At 41.6% G+C, this 27,236-nt stretch overlaps 2 protein-coding genes across 2 annotated transcripts in view; both read left to right on the plus strand.

Annotated features, from left to right (window-relative positions):
• Positions 1-9,862, plus strand: part of LOC127931034 (trace amine-associated receptor 13c-like) — a 10,930-nt gene extending 1,068 nt beyond the window's left edge. Inside the window, exons 2-5 of the mRNA XM_052521814.1 lie at positions 1,576-1,645; positions 8,634-8,848; positions 8,976-9,039; positions 9,794-9,862. Of these exons, the coding sequence (XP_052377774.1) occupies positions 1,576-1,645; positions 8,634-8,848; positions 8,976-9,039; positions 9,794-9,862 (418 nt within the window). The remainder of the gene's footprint in view (positions 1-1,575; positions 1,646-8,633; positions 8,849-8,975; positions 9,040-9,793) is intronic.
• The window catches only part of LOC127931184 (trace amine-associated receptor 13c-like), a 190,008-nt gene that overhangs the window by 159,617 nt on the left and 3,155 nt on the right, over positions 1-27,236 (plus strand). The window lies entirely within an intron of this gene.

The following is a 27,236-nucleotide window of genomic DNA, read 5'->3' on the forward strand; positions in this document are numbered from 1 at the left end:
AAGATAGGATGGCTTTCACTTCAGGAGCGATAAATTCATGAACTTCTTTGAGGAAAAGATCATGATCATGTGAAAGCAAATTACAGACTCCTCTTTAACAATGCGTATTCCTCCAATGCTCAGATGTCCTGAGTCTGCGCAACTCTGCCAGGACCTAGGATCAAGGAGACAATCAAGTTTTTTAGTATTATATCTCTTGACACATTGATGAAAATATTCATGGCATCTAAACCTTCAAGCTGCATTCTGGACACTATTCCAACTAAACTATGGAAAGATCTGCTTCCTGTGCTTGGCCCTCCTATGTTGAACAAAATAAATGTCTCTCTATCCACCGGATGTGTACCAAACTCACTGAAAGTGGCAGTAATGAAGCCTCTCTTGAAACAGCCAAACCTTGACCCAGAAAATACAAAAACTATCAGCCAATATCGAATCTCCCATTCCTCTCAGAAATGTAAGAAAAGCTGTTGAACAGCAACTCACTGTCTTCCTGAAGACAAACAATGCATTCAAAACACTTCAGTCTGGTTTTTGACCCCATCATAGCACTGAGCCTGCACTTGTGGTGGTAAATTGGTGGTGGTAAATTACCTCTTAATGACATCAGGCCGAGGCTCTGCATCCATCCTCGAGCTCCTAGACTTTTGTGTTGCTTTTGATACAATCTGTCATCACATTCTTTGGAGAGATTGGGAACCCAAATTGGTCTACAGGGATAAGTTCTGGCCTGGTTTAGATCTTATCTGTCGGAAAGATATCAGTTTGTCTCTGTGGATGGTTTGTCCACAGTCACATCAACTGTACATTTCGGTGTTCTTCAAGGCTCCATTTTAGGACCACTATTTTTCACTACATATTTTACCTCTTGGTGATGTCATTTCGTCACATAATGTTAACTTTCACTAATATGCATAGTTTTGGTCATTGCGTAAAGTGAGTAGTTGTGTGTTGTGAGTCTTGGTCTGTGTTCTGCCTACGGCTGCTAGAATCTTGACGAGAACCAAAAAAGTGATCATATTACTCCAGTGCTAGCCTCTCTACACTGGTTTCCTGTTAAGGTAAGGGCTGATATCAAGGTTTTACTGCTAAACTACAAAGCATTACATGGGCTTTCTCCTACCTATCGTTCCGATATGGTCCTGCCATACATACCTACACATACGCTATGGTTTCTAGATGCAGGCCTCCTTACTGTCCCTAGAATTTTTAAGCAAACAGCTGGAGGCAGGGCGTTGTCCTATAGAGCTCCATTTTTATGGAATGGTCTCCCTATCCATGTGAGAGATGCAGACTCGGTCTCAACCTTTATGTCTTTATTGAAGACTCATCTCTTCAGTAGGTCCTATGATTGAGTGTAGTCTGGCCCAGGAGTGTGAAGGTGAATGGAAAGGCACTGGAGCAACGAACTGCCCTTGCTGTCTCTGCCTGGACGGTTCCCCTCTCTCCACTGGGATTCTCTGCCTCTAACCCTATGACAGGGCCCGGCTTACTGGTGCTCTTCCATGCCGTCCCTAGGAGGGGTGCGTCGCTTGCGTGGGTTGAGTCACTGACGTGATCTCCCTGTCTGGGTAGGCGCCCCCCCCCCTTGAGTTGTGCCGTCGCTGAGATATTTGTGGGCGATACTCGGCCTTGTCTCAGGATGGTAGGTTGGTGGCTGAAGATATCCCTCTAGTGGTGTGGGGGCTTTGGAAAAGTGGGGTGGGGTTAAATGGGGTTAAAAAGTGGTGTTAAATCCTGCCTGTTTGGCCCTGGCCAGGGGTATCATCGGACGGGGCCACACACTCCAAACCCCTCCTAACTCAGCCTCCAGTATTTATGCTGCAGTAGTTTATGTGTCGGGGGGGTGGGGTCTTATCTGGTGTCCTGTGTGAATCTGGTGTCCTGTGTGAATTCAAGTATGCTCTCTCTAATTCTCTCTCTCTTTTTCTTTCTTTCTTTCTTTCTTTCTTTCTTTCTTTCTTTCAAGGACCTGAGCCCTAGGACCATGCCTCAGGACGACCTGGCCTGATAACTCCTTGCTGTCCCCTGTCCACCTGGCCATGCTGCTGCTCCAATTTCAACTGTTCTGCCTGCGGCTATGGAACCCTGACCAGTTCACCGGGCGTGCTACCTGTCCCAGACCTGCTGTTTTCAACTATCTAGAGACAGCAGGAGCGATAGAGATACTCTGCATGATCAGCTATGAAAAGCCAACTGACATTTGCTCCTGAGGTGCTGACATGTTGCACCATCGACAACCACTGTGATTATTATTATTTGACCCTGCTGGTCATCTGTGAACATTTGAACATCTTAGCCATGTTCTGTTAAAATCTCCATCTGGCAGAAATGGCCATGTCACGTTGGTGATGTTTTGTCCATTTGCAATAAGCAGCCCTCCGCCATCTGGTGGAATTTTACCGAACAGCGGGAAAATAAATACATTGTAATAATAAAACAAAAAACAAATGTCTGAGAGACTTATTTCGATGACTTCCCTGAAGATCTGGCCCTGGGGCCCGGCTCCAGGACGTCAATGTATTTTAAAAACATTTGCGGACGTCTCGTAAGGGACTGTACATTTGCGATATGGAGATCCTCATCAATCACTACCACTACTCTCACTACCACTACTCTCACTACCACTGCTCTCACTACTACAACTCCTACTCTCACTATCACTACAACTACTCTCACTACCACTACTCCAACTCTCACTACCACTACTCTCACTACCACTACTCCTACTCTCACTACCACGACTCTCACTACCACTACTCTCACTACCACTACTCTGACTACCACTACTCCTACTCTGACTACCACTAATCTCACTTACACTACTCTCACAACAAGAACTCTCACTACCACTGCTCTCACTGCCACTACTCTCACTACCACTACTCCTACTCTCACTACCACTACTCTCACTACCACTACTCTCACTACCACTACTCTCACTACCACTGCTCTCACTACTACAACTCCTACTCTCACTATCACTACTCTCACTACCACTACTCTCCCTACCATTACTCCAACTCTCACTACCACTACTCTCACTACCACTACTCCTACTCTCACTACCACGACTCTCACTACCACTACTCTCACTACCACTACTCTGACTACCACTACTCCTACTCTCACTACCACTGCTCTCACTGCCACTACTCTCTCTACCACTACTCCTACTCTCACTACCACTACTCTCACTACCACTACTCTGACTACCACTACTCCTACTCTGACTACCACTAATCTCACTACCACTACTCTCACTACAACAACTCTCACTACCACTTCTCTCACTACCACTACTCTCACTACCACTACTCTGACTACCACTACTCCTACTCTGACTACCACTAATCTCACTACCACTACTCTCACTACAACAACTCTCACTACCACTGCTCTCACTACCACTACTCTCACTACCACTACTCCTACTCTGACTACCACTACTCTCACTACCACTACTCTGACTACCACTACTCCTACTCTGACTACCACTAATCTCACTACCACTACTCTCACTACAACAACTCTCACTACCACTGCTCTCACTACCACTAGTCTGACTACCACTACTCCTACTCTGACTACCACTAATCTCACTACCACTACTCTCACTACAACAACTCTCACTACCACTGCCCTCACTACCACTCTCACTACCACTACTCCTACTCTGACTACCACTACTCTCACTACCACTGCTCTCACTACCACTGCTCTCCCTACATCACCGCTGCCAGGTCAGGGGTCACACGAGAGTCTTTTGGCATGTTAGATATGTCTATATTGACCCTGGATCATATTATATATGTGTTGATCCTGGATCATGCTCCATGAAATCAGGATGTGCCAACTCAGAGAGGCCAGGAAAAACAAATGTAATTTCAGTTCTGTACTTGTGAAAATGTCTTGTTATTTGTCAAAGACACTACACTACACTACACTAGGATTGAGACTTGAGTGAGTTTAGGGGGAGGTTTAGTCTGAAAACCTGAAAACCCTCTTCATGAGTATCTTCATCAATGCCACAACCCCCACCCCCCACCCCCGTGTGCTAATTGACTAAAATGCTAAATGTGTAGCAGAGGTGAGTCAGACTCATGGTCTCCTGATGAGACGTGTTTTGGGTAAGAGTTGTATTGAGGGTGAGGCCTAGTGGAAGTTGTGCTCATGTAACCGAAATGAAGTGAAATGGCTCGCTAGTTAGCGGGATGCACGCTAATAGCATTTGATTTGGTGACGTCACTCTCTGAGACCTTGAAGTAGTTGTTGTTTAATCTTCAATGGTCGCGGCTTTTGTGGAGCGATAGGTAACGATGCTTCGAGGGTTATGTGTGCAGAGGGTTCCTGGTTCGAGCCCAGGTAAGGGTGAGGAGAGGTAAAGAAGGAACACTGTTACACTCACTTTACTTAGGTTGACTTTGAATGTTTATGCTGTATTGGGGCTTTATTAGGCCCTGGAGTAAAGCATGTGTGTCTCTCCAACACCTTTAATTGGTAGAATTCCTTAGAGTTTTGGACCTCATTGTTCCTGAGCCTTGCATACAGGTGATAACAGGATCCTCTGGTGTCAGAAACTTTAAAAAGTAAAACTAACATCATTAAAGAGTTGTTCACTTACAGTAGAGACAATATAGTCAGAATGAGTTTTGCTGATGCAATATGCTCTTTGAGAATCATGAGAACTGGAGAGGTGAAATGACAGTGTACAAGATGAATGTTTGCATGTGTGTGTGTGTGTGTGTGTGTGTGTGTGTGTGTGTGTGTGTGTGTGTGTGTGTGTGTGTGTGTGTGTGTGTTTGTGTGTCTGGCTGACTTGTGTGTGTGTGTGTGTGTGTGTGTGTGTGTGTGTGTGTGTGTGTGTGTGTGTGTGTGTGTGTGTGTGTGTGTGTGTGTGTGTGTGTGACTTTGTGTGTTTGTGTTGTGTCTGGTGTTTGTGTGTGTGTGTGTGTGTGTGTGTGTGTGTGTGTGTGTGTGTGTGTGTGTGTGTGTGTGTGTGTGTGTGTGTGTGTGTGTTCTTGTTTGACACCTTTAATTGGTAGAGTGACGTGTCATTATTACAGAGCCTTGCATGTTAGGGCTCACAGGTCCCTCTTGAATCTGAGACAACTAATTAGACAAAAATATGATTGGGTCAGAATACTGCAGAGTGATCTCTGGCAAACATTATGTGTCCCAATGATGTAACTGTCTCCCTCAACTTGAATAATTGTTTCATAATTCAGTTCAGATGGACATTTGTACAAGTCTATGGAATGTTCCTATGAAATGCCATTAGAACATACACCATTAAGATGTACCGTCTTATCAACTGCCTGACTGTTATTTTCTTATGCACTGGCCAAATGACATATGCCGTGACGTGTCCTGTAGTTTCGCAAGGCCATCCTTCCAAGTCTCATTTTGTTGTCTTGAATATTCTATGTCTAAAGAACTTCAGTTTCACATTTTGCATTTCATTGGCAGGGCTGGCTTCTAACGCTTAAAAATAAAGGAGAGCCGCACACTCAGATGCAAAAATGAATTGACCAACTTTTCGACAGCCAAGCCGTCTTCATCAGGGTACAATCAGAAACACTGCAGGATGACTCGTTTATATAGCGTCAAGACACACATGTGTTTGTAATCATGGCCAAGAGTGGCCTAATTTCTCAAATAATAAAACGGCATAGAAAGAGCAGCATACAAACAACAAATGGATAGCATACGATCATAGATTCATTTTAGACTACACAAGCTTACAAACAATTACAATGGCAAAGTCACAATCACATGAATGGCTTCAGATCAAAGTCTACATTGAGACCGAAGGGAGCAAGGGTCTTTAAGTTAAAGATCCAGGCAGCCTCTCGTTTTAACAATAAATGATCAAGGTCACCCCCTCTCCTAGGGAGGGTGACATGTTCAATGCCAATGTAACGCAGAGACGAAATCGAAGTGGCCTGCCTCCAAAAAGTGGGCCGCAACTGGATAGGTCAAGTTTTTACACCTAATGGTGCTACGATGCTCTGAGATACGTACTTTTAATTCACCCTTTGTTTTACCCACATCATTTTTACCACAAGGACAAGTTACAAGATAAATAACTGCCTTAGTGGAGCACGTAATAACACATTTGATTGGGATTGATTTCCCTGTTTGTGGGTGTTTGAAGGATCTACATTTATAAGTGCCATTGCATTGAGCTCAGCCATTACACTTGTAATTTCCATCCAGTAGGGGCGCAAATAGACGTTGTTCAGGAATATCTTGGGGTGGTAAATCAGAGTTGACCAATTGGTCTCTGAGATTTCTGCCTCGCGAGAATACGACCAAGGGAAGGTCCGAAAACACATTACCGAGACTATCATCCGATTTGGCTTCTTACACTTGCCATTAGTTTTGTATCTTATGATAGCAGGCTTGTTGGTTTCAACTAGAACCTTATGATCATGTCCCTTCTTGAAACACATGTTGAATTTCCAATAGTTGTTCATTATTTTTCAACTTGATGTTTATTTTGTAAATAACCCAACTCTACCAGACAGTTGAGAATTCAAGAGGGTCATACCAGCTATGCCATTATAGAATAGCAATTTGCATAGCATTTTTACTAATCTCAACAATATTACAAACATTACTTTAGGTCTGCTTACATTGGATTTTACTCTGTATGTAGTTAAGCACTGTTCAAATTGAATGAGGACTGAGGCTGAGGCCTAGTGGAAGTTGTGATGTCAAATGTGTATGAATTATGTTAATTGCATATGTGTGAATGAAATTAATCAATTTTCGGGTGGTGTTGGTTTTCTTACATTTCAATGAAACCAGGTCCTTCCACCATGTTTCCACTATGTTACCATATTCCTACGGTTCACGGTGTCTACTTACATGAATGGTGCTATATTCATCCCTCACCAATTGAATTCCTGACTTTTATCCAACATCTTCTGCCACTGAACAAGCAGTTAACCCACTGTTCCTAGGCCGTCATTGAAAATAAGAATTTGTTCTTAACTGACTTGCCTAGTTCAATAAAGGTAAAAAATAAATAAATAATAATCTTTGGGGACAGATTTTGAATTTTCTTATAGCCATCTGAAGGTTCATGTTAATTGATGCAGGAGGGTTAGGGGAGTTGACCAATCAGGTTCACGTGAAGGTTTGTTTCATATCCAATAATAAATCCATTGTCAAAACAGGCCCTACCATCCAGCTGAGAACAGCGTTCAGTAAAGGGTAGAACCTTAACAAAGTGTTCAATATTTCACCAAAAAGGGATCTGCGATGGTTACAAGATAAAGAAGTCTCAATTGGCACCATACAGAACCATCTGTTTTTAGTGTGCAGATACACACTTCAGCTGATCACATACTACTGTATCTCTTCTACATCTGAAAATGCAGGTAGTGCCAACTTCAGAACAGCTGCCCCCTCTGTTTTCTGGAGCTCAGCTGTTTGAACTGATCATTGAGTGGATAGAGGGCCCTCTTGGCCCAAAGCTTTTTTTGGCTTGGGCAGCACCATTAAGGGCTTTCACCATTTTTTAAATGTCTGTCGCCAATTGTATGAAAAACCTTGCTAGTGTCACCCAAAAGTCTCTGGCAAGTGCACTAGTCTAGTGCCACTTTGGTTATGCCTGTACATGATGGTTCACCAGCAGCCCCAAACATCGAAAGAATAAGCCAAAACACCAGCCAAAGAGCTTGTAAGAATTGTACTTAAACTCCTTCCCGCCTCATACTCCTCTGGAAGTCAAGCATTTTTTAAGGAGCTAGGCTGGCCATCTGTGGAAAAAAAAGTAGTATTACTTTGTCTGGTCCACATAATTATCACAGACTCAGCCCCCATGTACCGATATAACTATTTTCCATTTGTAAGAGAGATGTCCACCATCATAAAACCTGAGTCAGAAAGTCTAATATTCACTATATGAAATATAAGAGTATAACTACATTTATATATACTGGCACTGTTAAATGGAACAAACTACTACAATGACTCAAAGCCGTACAACAAATTATTAGGAAATGGAAGACATACAAGACCACTGATAATCCCTCGATCTGGGGCTCCACGCAAGATCTCACCCCGTGGGGTCAAAATGATCACAAGAACGGTGAGCAAAAATCCCAGAACCACACAGGGGGACCGAGTGAATGACCTGCAGAGAGCTGGGACCAAATTAACAAAGCCTACCATCAGTAACACACTACGCCGCCAGGGACTCAAATTCTGCAATGCCAGACGTGTCCCCCTGCTTAAGCCAGTACATGTCCAGGCCCGTCTGAAGTTTGCTAGAGAGCATTTGGATGATCCAGAAGAAGATTGGAAGAATGTCATATGGTCAGATGAAACCAAAATATAACTTTTTGGAAAAAACTCAACTCGTCGTATTTGGGGGGTCCCCAGTTCACGTCCAGGGTCTGGAGATCATTCATGGAACGTCTGAGAGGTCTCGATCAGCCTCACCTCAGGTTTTCACCCAGAGACCAACGGGCAGGTGGAGAGAGTAAAACAGGATGTGGGTAGGTTTCTGTGGTCATATTGCCAGGACTGGACGGCGGAGTGGGTGGCGTTCATCCCCTGCGCAGAGATGGCCCAAAACTCACTTTTTGTTTTTGGCACCTTTTTTGGCACCTTGGCATCAGAGCCAGATTGAAGCTCCCGTAGTGGACGAATGGTTTAAGCACTCGGAGGAGACCTTGGACGCCGCCCATGTGCACCTGCAATGGGCCGTGAGAAGGCAGAAGGTGAGCGCCAACCGCCACCACAGTGAGGCCCTGGTGTTCGCACCAGGGGATTGGGTCTGTCTCTCGACCCGAAACCTGCCCCTCCGCCTGCCCTGCCGGCAGCTGAGTCCGTGGTTTGTGGGGCCATTAAATGTCCCGAGGAGACTGAACGGGGTATGCTATAGGTTACAGTTTCCCCCAGATTATCGTATTAATCCCTCGTTCCATGTGTCTCCCCTCGTTCCATGTGTCTCCCCTCAGGCCTCTGGACATCGAGGGGGCCCCGGCGTATGCTGTTCGAGCCATCCTGGACACGAGGCATCGGGTGAGGGGCCTTCAGTACCTCGTGGAGTGGGAGGGGTACGGTCCGGAGGAGAGATGCTGAATGCCGGTGGAGGACGTCTTGGACCCTTCATTGCTGTGGGTGTTCCACCGTCTCCATCCGGATCGACCTTCGCCTCGTCCTCCGGGTCGTCCCTGAGGTCGGTGTCGGCACGCAGCTGGAGCCGCTACTGTCACGCCTCTACTGTCACGACTTCCGCCGAAGTCGGTCCCTCTCCTTGTTTGGGTGATGTTCGGCGTTCGACGTCACTGGCCTTCTAGCCATCGCCGATCCACTTTTCATTTTCCATTTGTTTTGTCTTTGTCTTACACACCTGGTTTCAATCCCCCAATTACTTGTTCATTATCTAACCCTTTTGTTCCCCCATGTTTGCTTGTGAGTGATTGTTTTTATGTAAATCGGTCCGTTTATGTGGGCTATATTGTATTGTATTTGTCTATTAGATTTACTCTATATCTGCTGTTCTGCGCCTGACTCCTCAACACCAGCTACACACAGACCACAATACACTGTCTTGACAGAAAAATACCTTGATGTCATATTTTGCAGTAAAGTAAATGATGTAGTTACTGAATTTTGCCTTTTGCCTAAAGCACATGCAGTCAAAATGAATGGTACCATTCCATACATGAAGGGAACATTTTGTAATTTGCTGTTTGATTGATGAGAAACTCCATATTGCAAATGCACGGTCCCTTACTCAACTTCCGCTAATGTTTCTAAAATTCGCCGACAGCGCTGGGCCGTACGCAGCGGCCAGATCTTCCGGGAAGTCATTGAACGAAGTCTCTCGGACTACTTTTAGTTTCCGTTTTATAACATTTTCAAATTTTGGTCATTTTTCCGCTGTCCCGGTAAATACCACCAGATGGCGAATGGAATCATATTGCAAACGTGCAAAACATCACCAATCACGACATGGCCATTTTTCCTAAGCGGAAAAGACTTCGGAGACGAAACTTGGTGAGCATAGGTTTGGCATAATGTGCAGTTAGAACCGAACAAGATGGTGTCGAGGCCTCAACGTTTTTTGAATTAAGGCCATTTTTCTGGGATTGAAGGTCAAAAACGAAAATAGAGTGCTAATTTGATCGCATCACATCAAAGTACATGAACCTACGGTGTCAGGAAAAGAAGAACCAGACATTTATCTATCGTAATTTGAGAGAAACAGCTAAATGTACAATTGGTGATGCTCAAAGAAATGTTGTTGTTTTTTTCCCAAAAAGTTACAGATCCAGTTGCGGCATGTTCAGACGAATCCGTTAAGATGGGTTTCAGAACTCTACATGATTTCTGTGATTTTCTTTGATTTTCTGAAATAACACTCAATCATTCAATCAACCCTCTGTAAATAAGTCAGTTCGTAAAGACTTAAAACTCATAATTCTGTAAGAGCCTAACCAAAGGGGAAGCAGGGTAGCCTAGTGGTTAGAGCATTGGACTAGTAACCGGAAGGTTGCAAGTTCAAACCCCCTAGCTGACAAATTACAAATCTGATGTTCTGCCCCTGAACAGGCAGTTAACACTCTGTTCCTAGGCTGTCATTGAAAATAAGACTTTTTTTTTTTCTTAACTGACTTGCCTAGTTAAATAAAGGTTAAAAAAAAAATTAAAAAAGGAGGACATGTGTTCACTTTCAGCTTCCTGTGTCAACCGGAAGTGTCTTAAATTGGAGTCACAGGGGCTGTTTCGAAGGGTTAAAAAGGTCAGCTCTTTCCAAAACGTCATGTGTGTGATTAGAAAACCCTCATGAACTGTAAATCACTCATTTCTTCCAACAGCTGTCAAAGAAAAAACTCACACACACACACACATAGCAAGGATGGAGTGACACAGTGCGGGGCTTAAAGACACACAGAGCCTGCAATGGCATTGCCATAAACTCTAGGCAGTGCCGAGTTCAACGAGATGCCTCGCTTGGTCTGAGCGCAGCGACCGTGATAAAAAGTAGGCCCATAACGAAGCCTGGCCCTAAATTTCAGGTGCTTTTGGGGGACAGCGGCGGAACCGTTAGGGTTAGAAGGACATTTCAACCAGTGCAAGCCTAAACTTGACTGTGTGGCATTAACCATTAACAGTGAAAACAGGGTTTTTTCATCTCACAGTTTACAATGATATCTCTCCAAGTAGGAATACATTCATCCTAAAGATGTTTTGAGATACCAAACCTGCAGTTTGTGAGACACTGGATTCAACCCTGTGTAGATAGGTCAATTCTGAACGTAAAGACCTTAAACTCAGGATTCCGTAAGAGCATAACCCAATCAGGATATGTGTTTACTTTTAGCTTCCTGTGCCAACCAGAAGTGCCTTAAATTGTGGTCACAGTGTCTGTTTCGAAGGGTTAAAAAGTAATATCTTTCCAAAACTTCATATGTGTGATTAGGCAACCCTCAGCCATGCCTACACATAATGTCTGAACTGGACCCGCAACTAGAATGTTACTACGTGTTTTATGTTTTTATTATGGTTTAAATAAAAGGCGCTGTGAATTTTGGGCCTGCTCTGGAATATTTGATATTTTGCTTCTAAACGAGTTTGAAAAAGTGGGTGTGGTATCCGTTTGTATCAGTTTGGTGTCAGAATGATGTCTAATTGACTGATGGGTGGTGACTTGCTGGCTATGTTTAACTTGTTGACACACCCCATCCCAGTAGCGGGATAATTGTCATCAGCAACGCTGAATAGCATAGCGCTACAGTGAAATAATATTACTAAAAAATATTAATATTCATGAAATCACAAGTGCAATATTGCAAAACACAGCTTAGCCTTTTGTTAATCCACCTGTCGCTTTACAGCAAAAGCAATACAAGCGTTTGTGTAAGTTTATCGATCGCATAACAAAGCATTAAGTACACTTAGTATCAGGTAGCTTGGTCACGAAAATCAGAAAAGCAGTCAAATGAATTGTTTACCTTTGATGATTTTCAGATGCTTTCACTCACGAGACTCCAAGTTACAAAACAAATGTTCCTTTTGTTCCATAAAGATTATTTTTCATATCCAAAATACCTCCGTTTGTTTGTCGCGTTATGTTCAGAAATTCACAGGAAAGAGCGGTCACAACAATGCAGACGAAAATTCCAAATAATATCCATAATGTCCACAGAAACATGACAACCATTTTTTATAATCAATCATCAGGTTGTTTTTAAAATATATATTCGATAAAATATCAACCGGGAGTGTAGGTTTTTCCAAAAGGACCGGGAGAAACAATGTCCGCTTTACTCTGTTATGCAAAACTCACTCTGAGAGCCCCCACCTATCCACTTACGCAATGTAATCTTTTTCGCTCATTTTTCAAAATAAAAGCCTGAAACTATCTAAACTTGATGCCCTCAATCTCACACAAATTATCAATGAACCTACCAGGTACCTCCCCAAAGCCTTAAACACGGGCACCCTCATAGATATCATCCTAACCAACTTGCCCTCTAAATACACCTCTGCTGTCTTCAACCAAGATCTCAGCGATCACTGCCTCATTGCCTGCATCCGTAATGGGTCAGCGGTCAAACAACCTCCACTCATCACTGTAAAACGCTCCCTGAAACACTTCAGCGAGCAGGCCTTTCTAATCGACCTGGCCGGGGTATCCTGGAAGGATATTGATCTCATCCCGTCAGTAGAGGATGCCTGGATATTCTTTTTAAATGCCTTCCCTAACCATCTTAAATAAACATGCCCTATTCAAGAAATGTAGAATCAGGAACAGATATAGCCCGTGGTTCTCCCCAGACCTGACTGCCCTTAACCAACACAAAAACATCCTATGGCGTTCTGCGTTAGCATCGAACAGCCCCCGTGATATGCAGCTGTTCAGGGAAGCTAGAAACCATTATACACAGGCAGTTAGAAAAGCCAAGGCTAGCTTTTTCAAGCAGAAATTTGCTTCCTGCAACACTAACTCAAAAACGTTCTGGGACACTGTAAAGTCCATGGAGAATAATAACACCTCCTCCCAGCTGCCCACTGCACTGAAGATAGGAAACACTGTCACCACTGATAAATCCACCATAATTGAGAATTTCAAGAAGCATTTTTCTACGGCTGGCCATGCTTTCCACCTGGCTACTCCTACCCCGGTCAACAGCACTGCACCCCCAACAGCAACTCGCCCAATCCTTCCCCATTTCTCCTTCTCCCAAATCCGTTCAGCTGATGTTCTGAAAGAGCTGCAAAATCTGGACCCCTACAAATCAGCCGGGCTAGACAATCTGGACCCTTTCTTTCTAAAATTATCTGCCGAAATTGTTGCCACCCCTATTACTAGCCTGTTCAACCTCTCTTTCATGTCGTCTGAGATTCCCAAAGATTGGAAAGCAGCTGCGGTCATCCCCCTCTTCAAAGGGGGGACACTCTTGACCCAAACTGCTACAGACCTATATCTATCCTACCATGCCTTTCTAAGGTCTTCGAAAGCCAAGTCAACAAACAGATTACCGACCATTTTGAATCTCACCATACCTTCTCTGCTATGCAATCTGGTTTCAGAGCTGGTCATGGGTATACCTCAGCCACGCTCAAGGTCCTAAACGATATCTTAACCGCCATGGATAAGAAACATTACTGTGCAGCCGTATTCATTGATCTGGCCAAGGCTTTCGACTCTGACAATCACCACATCCTCATCGGCAGACTCGACAGCCTTGGTTTCTCAAATGATTGCCTCGCCTGGTTCACCAACTACTTCTCTGATAGAGTTCAGTGTGTCAAATCGGAGGGTCTGCTGTCCGGACCTCTGGCAGTCTCTATGGGGTGCCACAGGGTTCAATTCTTGGACCGACTCTCTTCTCTGTATACATCAATGAGGTCGCTCTTGCTGCTGGTGAGTCTCTGATCCACCTCTACGCAGACGACACCATTCTGTATACTTCTGGCCCTTCTTTGGACACTGTGTTAACAACCCTCCAGGCAAGCTTCAATGCCATACAACTCTCCTTCCGTGGCCTCCAATTGCTCTTAAATACAAGTAAAACTACATGCATGCTCTTCAACCGATCGCTACCTGCACCTACCCGCCTGTCCAACATCACTACTCTGGACGACTCTGACTTAGAATACGTGGACAACTACAAATACTTAGGTGTCTGGTTAGACTGTAAACTCTCCTTCCAGACCCATATCAAACATCTCCAATCCAAAGTTAAATCTAGAATTGGCTTCCTATTTCGCAACAAAGTATCCTTCACCCATGCTGCCAAACATACCCTTGTAAAACTGACCATCCTACCAATCCTCGACTTTGGCGATGTCATTTACAAAATAGCCTCCAATACCCTACTCAACAAATTGGATGCAGTCTATCACAGTGCAATCCGTTTTGTCACCAAAGCCCCATATACTACCCACCATTGCGACCTGTACGCTCTCGTTGGCTGGCCCTCGCTTCATACTCATCGCCAAACCCACTGGCTCCATGTCATCTACAAGACCCAGCTAGGTAAAGTCCCCCCTTATCTCAGCTCGCTGGTCACCATAGCATCTCCCGCCTGTAGCACACGCTCCAGCAGGTATATCTGTCTAGTCACCCCCAAAACCAATTCTTTCTTTGGCCGCCTCTCCTTCCAGTTCTCTGCCGCCAATGACTGGAACGAACTGCAAAAATCTCTGAAACTGGAAACACTTATCTCCCTCACTAGACCAACTGTCAGAGCAGCTCACAGATTACTGCACCTGTACATAGCCCACCTATAATTTAGCCCAACAACTACAAAAATCTATTTGATTTTGCTGCAATTATTTTTATTTCTACTTTGCATCTCTTCCATTGCAAAACTACCATTCCAGTGTTTTACTTGCTATATTGTATTTACTTTGCCACCATGGCCTTTTTTGCCTTTACCTCCCTTCTCACCTCATTTGCTCACATTGTATTAGACTTGTTTATACTGTATGATTAACTGTATTTTGTTTTACTCCATGTGTATCTCTGTGTCGTTGTATCTTTCGAACTCTTTGCTTTATCTTGGCCAGGTCGCAATTGTAAATGAGAACTTGCCACCTGGTTAAATAAATGACTGTGAAAAAAAAAAGCGTACAAAATACAAACAAAAAAAATTCCCAGTTTGATTAACAGGTTTAATATAGCTTTGTAATACAATTTGCCAATTGCTTCTTTCATATAACAATACACTGATATGACTTATCTTATCATCATAGATATATGTGGTGTTGATTCAGAATAATTTGTATGGATGCGAAGTTTTAGCTCGCATCCGCTAAAGACCATGGTGCTGCCACTGTGAGGGGAACTGGCACCTCAGTACCTCCAGGCTCTGATCAGGCCAGGGCACTTGTAATCCACCTGGCCTGCTCGCCTCCCTACCACTGAGGAAAAAAAGCCCAGTCAAAACTACAAATGGTGGAAAAAAAAAAATCCCCAGGACAGCAGGTTTAATCACCACCTTCCGGAGACACCTTTGAAACAATTGTGGAATACCTTTATATAACAATACACTGATAATACCCCCCTTCTCCCCCAACAAGATTTAGATGCAAGTGGCTGTTCCACTGGTTGTCATTCAGGTGTATGCATAATTTGTAAGTCGCTGAGCGTTGGAAATGACTTAAATGTAAATGTAAATGAGAAGGCAACAGAAGGATTAAGATTGTGTTATAAAAAACTATTTAGACATTGTGGATTGTATATTACAAATACCAAAGTCTGTTGTTGTTCCATGTTATTTAATGATAAACTGTATGTAACTATTCTAAAAGTACATTTTGAGAACGTCATGAGTCATTATGTAGGTTTAACATCTCCTCTAGTGGCTCAATTGGGACACAATGCCTTCAACAAGTGCAGTAAAATGTGAATGTACAATATGCATGATATCAGATAACATCCAAGTATATCTCAATGGTGTATTGTGTAAGTAGTTGATGGTCAAACTTAAGAATATGCAATTAACACTTTGGTAACACTTTGAAATGTTCATTATATTAGAAATAAACCATTTGTTAGGAATTTACAGAAAGGTATTTTCAAAAGAGGCTGTCAGTGTGTCTGGTGTTAAAACTGCACAGACAAATAAGTCTGAGAGAAAAGCAGCAAATACGCTTTCTATTGTTGTTGTCAACTATTTAATTTGTTGGATTCCAAATCTATTCATTTTCTTATTTTTGTCTTTTTTAAGTGCCAATTTATCACTTTTCATCCTTTTTCTACCACTTGTTGCAATAGTGGGGAGGTAGGGTAGCCTTGTGTTTAGAGCGTTGGACTAGTAAACGAAAGGTTGCAACATCGCAATCCCTAAGCTGACAAGGTACAAATCTGTCGTTCTGCCCCTGAACAGGCAGTTAACCCACTGTCCCTAGGCCATCATTGAAAATAAGAATTTGTTCTTAACTGACTTGCCTAGTAAAATTAATATTTAATTCCTTAATAATTTATGCATTATTTTATCCATGGTTCAAAGTGACAGCTAAACATATTTTAACTCTGAAGTTCCTAGAATGTTATTCCCTAGTTTCACAAAGGTTTGATCTGGTCAAGTTATACAATTGTTGTAATTGCTTCTTTCATTTAACGATACACTGACATTACTTATCTCAGTGTTCTCATCAAAATATACATGTGGTACTGATACAGAATGATTTGGATGGATTGGATTTGAAGGACTTGGAGAAGGCATAAGTCTGTTGTTGTTCCATGTTATTCAATGATAAATAGTTTGTAAGTATTCTAATAGTACATTCTGAGAAGTCACCAGTCATTCTATATGTTGTTAAACACCTCCCTCTAGTGGCTCAATTGTGTGACAACGTCTTCATCATGTGTAGTAAAGTTGAAATGCACAATACTCCATGATATCAGATAACATCCAAGTCTATCACACTGGTTTATTGTGTAAGTAATTGAGGGTTAAATGCAAGAATATGCAATTAAGGGTAACACTATAATGTTAAGTAAAAAAACAAACATTTGTAAGCCATTTACAGTTTGTTCACTATATATTAATCGTTACATAACTAGAATAGGCATTAAATAACTAGAATAGGCATTAATGATTAATACTGATGGCTCATGAAATATGGTTAAACCAATGTATGTTGCCTAATATAGTGGATTGTCAACAATTCAATTATATCTTTAACCAAAATAAGTATTTTTAATATAAACGAAATGTACCTATTCTTAGTCCACCGTACTTTTTACTGACATATCAACCAAGTGGTTAAGCACATTCTTTGACAATTCTTGTTTTTCAGCGTCTTTACATTTTGACTATTTATCACAGCCATATTCCGACTATTCAAGGTCTCTATTAACAGGAATGGTGTATTATATTAATCCCTCAACAATTGAATTCCTGCCTTGTGTCTGTGTCTGGTGACTGCTTTAGCGTTTTCTTACAGCCCTTTGAATGTGCAAAGTTAGAGTCTCACAATACTGAACTGCAGCAACCAAAATCAATACAAATGATGTTAATTAATGCTGGAGGGCTGGGGGAGTTGACCAATCAGGTTTAAGGTTTGTTTCATATCCACTTCCAAATCCATTGGCTAAACATGCTCTGCCGGCTGGTTGAGAACAGGATTCAATAAAGGGTAGAGCCTTCATAAATGGTTCCATATAGCACCAATAAGGGATCCGCAATGGTTACAAGGAACCCTTATTTGGCACCATATAGAACCATTGGTTTCCAGCTGATCTCATACTACTGTATCTCTTCTACATCTGAAGACACAGCTGGAAATGCAGGTAGGGGCAACTTCAGAATAGCTGCCCCCTCTGTTTTCTGAAACTCTAGAGGGCCCTCTTGGCCCAAATCCTGTTATAGAATGGGCAGTAACATTGAGGGCTTTCACCATTTTTAAATAGTCAGCTGGGTGGGACTTGCTAAGTGCTAAGTAAGAATTACATAATTCCATCCAGGTCAGCAGACATTCCATAACTGCTGGTGGAACTTATCCTACCTATCTTAGCTTTATGTCTGTTCAGACACAGTAGGTGGTGCTATGCACATTGTCAGTTAATTTATGAGCTGCCAACACAGTCATAGAAGTAGAAGAAGAAGTCATTGACGACATGGAACAATCACAGATTTTGTGCAAGGTGTGGTTACTGTTACAATACAGCAGTAAGACTTGTATAATAGGTGGTCCTTGTGCCCAGGTTTTGGGGGATTCTGTTGAAGCTGTTGAGGAGGGCTGACTTGATTAAATGGCTAATAGTGAATTATTCCAAAAGAGTTGTATTTTTTTCATGAAATGTTCTTTTAACGTAAGGGACTGTTTGTAATTTACTGGGGTAGGTGGAGGGGTGTCCCAAACATGTCTTTATTTTAGGAATGGTGTGTGGTTTTTTTATTGGACAGTGTGCGTTTTACCTGGTTTACATTTGTTCTTTTGTAGGTTTTACTATATCATTTCTTCCATCCTAGTCAAATGTTCTCATTGCTTGCTTGTGTTTTTGCAGTTCCTTTAAGGACTACAGTTTTCCGTTTAAAAATAAAAGCCATGTGATGTGTTTGTTTCATTCCAATTGGATCAGTTGTGTGTCTACAATCAACAGTTTATAAGATCTAGAAAGGCTAGATTTGTACTTCTCATACTGATATGCGCTGTCTGTTGCAGATAATCAACCTTCCAAGTCTTCCAATAATAACGTGACCACATATGCTCCTGGCACGTTCAGTTGTTTAGGGAAGCTTAATGCGCTGTGCCTCCTCTCCAATCTGAGAGGCTATTGGTCGCACATAGAACATAACGCTTCAACATAGCCTAAATATGAGTAATTCAACTTTTAAAACATATTTTATTACCTTAAATTTAATCAAGGATCCCAATTGAGACTATAAGTAAAATAAAAAAATATATAAGAAGATACAATGACAAGGACATTGTCACAGTCGTCGAATAGAGGATAAGGCTCAGTGTTGTAAGTGTACATAGTTATTTTAATGGAACGAACACTGAAAAAAACTAATACAAAACGAACCGTGAAGCTAATATGGCTAGTGCATACAGGCAACTAAGCATAGAATAAGAACCCACAAAATATCCAAGGAATATGGCTACCTATATATGGTCCCCAATCAGAGACAACAATAAACAGCTGTCTGTGATTGAGAACCAATCTTGGCAACCATAAACATATAAACATCTTAGACTTAGAAAAACCCTAGACAAAAACTAAACAAACCACCCTCATCACACCCTGACCAAACCAAAATAATAAAGAAAACAAAGATAACTAAGGTCAGTGTGTGACAGACATTACAGTAGAACATCATTAACATCACAGCCAATTACTAACAAGTTATTAAACCAATAAATAAAAAAACATGTACACCTCAGTGAACTAATTTATCATCAGGGTTTTTGTAAGTGATTCCAAAAATGTTTAGAGAGAGAACTAAAAACAGATTTACTCAGCTCCATGGAGACCCGAATGTAGATGTCACGTGTGCTCCCTCTCCGGCCTCTAGGTCACCAGGCTGCTCGTTATGGTGCGCACCATCAGACTCACCTGGAATCCATCACTTTCCCGATTACCTTCCCTATACGTATATGTCACTCCCTTTGGTTCCTTCCCCCAGGGGTCATTGTTTCTGCATTGTCATCATTGTTTTTGTATCATGTCATGTTTATTAAAACACTCACTCCATAAACTTAATTGCCGAATCTCGGAGCACATCATTACAGTAGAAAACGCTCTCATCAAATGTTCCTTGAATTCCACTTTTTTTGTTAAGGAGAAAATAGAATAGGGTTGTAACGTAAGAAAATTTGGAAAAAATTCAAGGGGTGTGAATAACTTCTGAATGCACTGTATCTGTTTTACAGTTTAGAAATGAAGACGCCTTATGTATCTAGTCCCCCCATTTGAAGAATTCATAGGTATTTGGACAACTTCGGCAATCAAACAGGCAAAACGTCAGTAGAGAGACAAAGTGGAGTCGTAATTCAACGGTTCAGACACAAGACGTATGACGCAGGGTCTACAGACTATCACGGACGTGCTACCTGTCCCAGACCTGCTGTTTTCAACTCTCTAGAGACAGCAGGAGAGAGGTAGAGATACTCTTAATGATCGGCTATGAAAAGCCAACTGACATTTACTCTTGAGGTGCTGACCTGTTGCATCCTCGACAACTACTGTGATTATTATTATTTGACCATGCTGGTCATTTATGAACATTTGAACATCTTGGCCATGTTCTGTTATAATCTCCACCCGGGCACAACCAGAAGAGGACTGTCCACCCCTCATAGCCTGGTTCCTCTCTAGGTTTCTTCCTAGGTTTTGGCCTTTCTTCCTTTCTCCTAGTCACCGTGCTTCTACACCTGCATTGCTTGCTTTTTGGGGTTTTAGGCTGGGTTTCTGTACAGCACTTTGAGATATCAGCTGATGTAAGAAGGGCTATATAAATACATTTGATTTGAACAGTGTTAAAAAATGAATGCAACTTATGAATCAAGGCCCCCCCCATTTTAAAGAAGTCATAAGTATTTGGACAACTTCACTTGTAGCGTATTAAAGGTAGTAACCTTTTAAATGTCATGTTCATTTAAATGATGTATGTATGTTTCCCTTACCCTGTAAACAGTCTATGAACTGCTCTAATGAGTGACTGCAACAATCCCTCAACTACCGTTTTAGGGGGAGAGCTATTGAAAACTTCAAGTTCCTTGGTGTCCACGTCACCAACGAACTAACATGGTCCAAGCACGCCAAGACAGTCATGAAGAGGGCATGACAAAACCTATTTTCCCACTCAGGTGACTGAAAATATTTGGCATGGGTCCTCAGATCCTCCAAAAGGTTCTACAGCTGCACCATAGCGAGCATCCTGACTGGTTGCATTACTGCCAGGTATGGCAACTGCTCGGCCTCTGACCTCAAGGCACTACAGAGGGTAGTGCGAACGGCCCAGTACATCACTGGGGCCAAGGTTCCTGCCATGCAGGACCTCTATACCAGGAGGTGTCAGAGGAAGGCCCTAAAAAATGTCAGACTCCAGCCACCCTAGTAATAGACTGTTTCCTCTGCTACCGCACGGCAAGCGGTACTGGAGCGCCAAGTCTTGGTCCAAGAGGCTTCTAAACAGCTACTAACCTGAAGCCATAAGACTCATGAACATCTAATCAAATGGCTACCCAGACTATTTGCATTGCCCCTCCCCCTTTTACACCGCTGCTACTCTCTGTTGTTATCATCTATGCATAGTCACTTTAATTACTCTACCTACATGTACATACTGTATTACCTCGACTATCCGGTACAACCCTGTCTCGCTATTGTTATTTTACTGCAAGTTATAAATACTTGTTACTTTTATTGATACTTTTACTTATTCTTATACTTATTCTTCTTGTTACTTTTTGTTATTTCTTATTCATATTTTTTAAACTGTATTGTTGGTTAGGCGCTTGTAATTAAGCATTGTTGGAAATAAAGATCCACTGGAAACCAAGGCTCCTCCTGGTCCCACAGCCCTCAGCATGTCCCTGTACAAGGTGCCACAAGACCAACCGCCGACTGTTGCTGTCCCAGTAGGTGCAACTGGAACCACTCTATAACATTTCCTGTAAAATGTACAGTAACTTACAGGAAGCAATTGGCCAGTAAGTTACTGTAATTTATTTTACAGTACAGTGACTGTGATCAATTTTCTGGCAATTAATTTTATGGTAATACAAATGTTAATGTAGTCTACTTTACAGTATATTACTGGAATTGCCCATGCAGCAACATATTACCCAGTGTTCTTTGCAAGTTTTCATTTGTACATTTTGGTCATTTAGCGGGCGCTCTTGTCCTTATTGTGGTTTTCAAAATAACGTAGAGTCAGTGCATTCAACCAAGGTTGATAAAAAATAACGCGTATCACAGACATAGAAAGTAAAACATTTCTGTAAATCATTACTGATAATGTTGTTTTAGTTAATTAAGGATATTGTGGTTTTCAGAATAATTGTAATGACAACACTATCTTATGATATACAGTGTATTTGGAAAGTATTCAGACCTCTTGACTTTGTCCACATTTTGTTAATAAGTGCCCCATGGTGGCGGTGGGGTTATGGTATGGGCAGGCATAAGCTACGGGCAACAAACCAATTCCATTTTATCGATGACAATTTGAAATCACAGAGATACAGTACGAGATCCTGGATCCTGATTAGGCCTGGTTTTCAGTCGGCGTTCCAATTCATCCCAAATGTGCTCGATGGGGTCGAGGTCAGGGCTCTGTGAGGTCCGGTCAGGTTCTTCCACACAGATCTCAAAAAAAAAATTCTTTATGGACCTCACTTTGTGCACGGTGGCTTTTTCATGCTGAAACAGGAAAGAACATTCCCCAAACTGTTGCCACAAAGTCTAGAATGTCATTGTATGCTGTAGTGTTAAGATTTCCCTTCACAGGCAATAAGGGGCCTAGTTCAAATCATGAAAAACATCCCCAGACCATTTTTCCTCCTCCACCAAACTTTACAGTTGGCACTATGCATGGGGCAGGTAGAGTCCTCATGGAATCCGCCAAACACAAATTCGTCCATCGGCCTGCCAGAGAGTGAAGCGTGACTCATCACTCCAGAGAAGGATGTTTCCACTGCTCCAGCGTCCAATGACGAAGTGCTTTACACCACTCGAGCCAACACAGCATTGTGCATGGTGATCTTAGGCTTGTTTTCGGCTGCTCGGCCAAGGAAACCAATTTCATGAAGTTCCCGATGAACAGTTCTTGTACTGACGTTGCTTACAGAGGCAGTTTGGAACTTGGTAGTGAGATGTGCAACCGAGGAAAGAGGATTTTTACTCGCTACGTGCTGGAGCACTCGGCCTTCCCGTTCGGTGAGGTTGTGTGGCCTACCACTTAGCGGCTTAGTCATTGTTGCTCCTAGACGTTTCAGCTCTAGCAGAGCAAAAACTTGATGAACTGACTTGTTGGAAAGGTGGCATCCTATGAAGGTGCCACATTGATAGTCACTTAGCTCTTCAGTATGACCATTCTACTGCCAATGTTTGTCTATGGAGATTGCAAGGCAATTACAGCAACGGGTGTGGCTGTAATAACCAGTTCAACTAATTTGAAGGGGTGTCCCCATACTGTTTTATATACAGTATATCGGGGACCAACAGATGCATATCTGTATTCCCAATCATGTGAAATCCATTGATTAGGGCCTGACACATTTATTTCAATTGACTGATTTCCATATATGACTGTAAATCAGTAAAATATTGCATTTATATTTTTGTTCAGTATAGAATCAATTAAGTTATCCCTCTGTCACAGATAACTGCCTTCCTCTGGCTACTGCAAATACTGAAGTAATCCCTGTCCTCTATTTCACTCTGCAGTGTCCATATCAAAAGTGCTTTACTCCAGCACTTTGGATATGAGATTGTATTTAATATGGGGGCGACCTTATAGAATGTCAGATTTTATTTGAGGGTATTTTCATACATACAGTGCATTCGTAAAGTATTCAGAACCCCTGGCTTTTTACACATGTTGTTACATTATAGCCTTATTGTCATGCCTTGGTCTTAGTATTTTGTGTTTTCTTTATTATTTGTTCAGGCCAGGGTGTGACATGGGTTTATTGTATTTTTATATAGGCTTGGCTGCCTATACCGACTCTCTTTCTACAAACGAAGAACACTGTGACACTTATTCTAAAATGTTTTAAATATTTTTGTGTCTCATCAATCTGCGCACAAAACCCCCAAAATAGTTTTTTAGAAATGTTTGCAAATGTATTAAAAATAAAAACAGAAATACCTTATCTACATAAGTATTCAGACCCTTTGCTATACAACACGAAATTATTGAGCTAAATAGCATCCCGTTTCCATTGATCATCCTGGAGATGTTTCTACAACTTGATTGGAGTCCACCTGTGGTAGATTCAATTGATTGGACATGATTTTGGTTCCCGAGTGAAAGAGTGGTCTAAGGCACCGCATCTCAGTGCTAGACGTGTCACCACAGACACCCTGGTTCAAATCCAGCTGTAATACAACTGGTTGTTATTGGAAGTCCAATAGGACGGCACACAATTGGCCCAGCGTCCTCTGGCTTTGGCCGGTGTAGGCTGTCATTGTAAAAAAGAAAAAAAATATTTGTTCTTAATTAACTGACTTACTTAGTTAAATAAAATTACTTTTGGAAAGGCACACACCTGTCTATATAAGGTCCCGCAGTTGACAGTGCATGTCAGAGCAGAATCCAAGCCATGAGGTCGAAGGAATTGTCCGTAGAGCTCCGAGACAGGAAAGAGTCGAGGCACAGATCTGTGGAAGGGTACCAAAACTTTTCTTCAGCATTGAAGGCCCCCAAGAACACAGTGGCCTCCATTCTTAAATGGAAGAAGTTTGGAACCACAAAAGCTGGCCGCCCGTACAAACTGAGCAATCGGGTAGAAGGGCCTTGGTCATGGAGGTGACCAAGTACCTGATGGTCACTCTGAGAGAGCTCCAGAGTTCCTCTGTGGAGATGGATGACCCTACCAGAAGGACAAACATCTCTGCAGCACTCCGACAATCAGGCCTTTATTGTAGAGTGGCCAGACTGAAGCCATACCACTGTAAAAGGCACATAACGGCCTTGGAGTTTGCCAAATGGCACATAAAGGACTCTTTTGGCACCTAAATGGCACCTAAAGGAAACAAAAAATGAACTCTTTGGCCTGAATGCCAAGCATGGCGTTGGGAGGAATCCTGACACCATCCATACGGTGAAGCATACTGTTGGCAACATGCTTTCGGGATATTTTTCAGTGGAAGCGACTGAGAGTCTAGTCAGGATAAAGGGAAAGATGAACAGAGCAAAGTAAAGAGAAATACTTGATGAAAACCTGTTCCAGAGCACTCAGGACCTCAGACGGGGTCAAAGGTTCACCTTCCAACAGATCAATGACCCTAAGCACACAGCCAAGACAATGCAGAAGTGGCTTCGGGACAAGTCCCTGAATGTGCTTGAATGGCCCAGCAAGAGCCCGGACTAGAACCTGACCGAACGTCTGTGGAGAGACCTGCAAATAGCTGTGCAGCGACGCCCCCCATCCAATCTGACAGTCTAGTCACTTTAATAACGTTTACATACTGCTTTACTCATCTCATATGTATATACTGTATTCTAGTGTATTTTTTGGTCAATACCTCTCAGACATTACTTGTCCAAATATTTATATATTTCTTAATTTCCTTCTTTTACTTTTAGATTTGTGTGTATTGTTGTGAATTGTTAGATACTACTGGACTGCTAGGAAGAAAAGTACTCCACTCTACCCGCAACAACATTGCTAAACATGTGTATGTGACCAATAAAATGTGGTTTGATTTGATTTTGTAGTGCATTAAAGGTAGTAACCCTTGAAACGTAATGTTCAGTTATGATATGTATTTACATATTGGTTCCCTTACCCTGTAAGCAGTCTCTGAACTGCTCTTAGTCTGTGCCGCTCTGACATTGCTCGCCCATATATTCATATATTCTTAATTCCAGTCTTTTACATAGATTTGTGCGTATTAGGTATTTGTTGTGAAATTGTTAGATATTACTTGTTAGATATTGCTGCACTGTCAGAATTAGATGCACAAGCATTTCGCTACAACCCCAATAACATCTGCTAAACATATGTTTGTGACAAATAAAATGTGATTTGTTTTCTAATGAGTTACTGCAATCCACACTTTGGTTTTGGTATTCACTGCCAACAAACAAGAATGTTATCATTTTCAGACAAAACACAATACTTCCTTCAGCACACTACTTCAACAGTTTGAGTGTTTTGGAATAAAATGTTCAATATATTTCCTTTAACATCCTCTGTGTTGTGTCCATTGATATGTTCCAGGTCATTTTGAGAACTTAAAGAGCATCAGGTACTGCTGGAATGTCTATCAATAGCATGTCCATCTTCTTGTGATAAATTACACTGGTCCCTGTTCAAAACATGTATAAGTATTTAGAAAGTGTGTATAGTCCTCACTTTAGATTAGGGACTGAAAAATTACTTTACTAATGATTAGTAAATGGTTTATACATTAATTTATTAAACATCTGATGAGAGATCATATAAATCATTATTACATACTATAAAAAGTTGTTTATCAATGTGAATAACTAGCTTATTAAAACTAATGTGGGAGTAATGAGACAATAATGATGTGTAGTCAAAATAAACATTATACATTCTTTATTACAACGTGTAATTATAAAGTGTTACCAATGTCTATAGTCATTCTGACTCCACAGCATCTGAGAGAGCTGCTCTGGGTGTGACCCCTGACCTGGCAGCAGTGATGTAGTGAGAGTAGTGGTACTGTTCATTACCAGTATGTTGAAGTTGAAGTGTCTATCTGGTTTCCAGCACTGTTGTGCTTAATCATTAATGCATATAGTAGTAATTTATATATTTGAGAAAACCTACCTGACTAACATTTAACAAGTTTGGGATTGATGATTAATAAATGGTGAACAAACTGTAAATTCCTTCCAAATAGATTATTACAAACATTATTATTATTGCTCTGTTGTGTTGAATAATTAATGTATATACTGTAGCAGTTATTTATAAATGTCACAATACCTAGCTGAATAACATTTAGTAAATGTGGGCATAATATTAAAAGGTGAGCAGACTAAATTCCTTACAAATGGTTTATTACTGAATGTTATTATAAAGTGTTAACCATAATTGTATATTCTTACATTTTACCATCAACTACTTACACAATACAGCATTTATTTAGACCTGGACGTTATCTGATATCATGCAGTATTGTACATTTCAACTTTACTACACTTGATGAAGACGTTGTGTCTCAATTGAGCCACTAGAGGGAGATGTTTAACAACATATAGAACGACTCATGACGTCCTCAGAATGTGCTATAAGAATACTTACATACTATTTATCATTAACATGGAACAACCACAGCCTTAGGTTTTTGGAGAACACAATCCACAATGACTACAATGTATTTTATAAAACAAGCGTATGCCTTCTCCAAGTCATTCCATTCCAATCCATGCAAATCATTCAGTATCAACACCACATGTTCCTATGATGACAACAGTGAGCTGAGTCATGTCAGTATATTGTTACGTGAAATAATTACAACACCGGTAGAACAAAACTATATCAAACCTGTTTGCAGAACTAGGGAATCATATTATTGGAACAATGAACGTCTTAATATAAGTTTA

This window comes from Oncorhynchus keta, chromosome 7, assembly GCF_023373465.1.
Source record: "Oncorhynchus keta strain PuntledgeMale-10-30-2019 chromosome 7, Oket_V2, whole genome shotgun sequence".
Taxonomy (NCBI): Eukaryota; Metazoa; Chordata; class Actinopteri; order Salmoniformes; family Salmonidae; genus Oncorhynchus; species Oncorhynchus keta.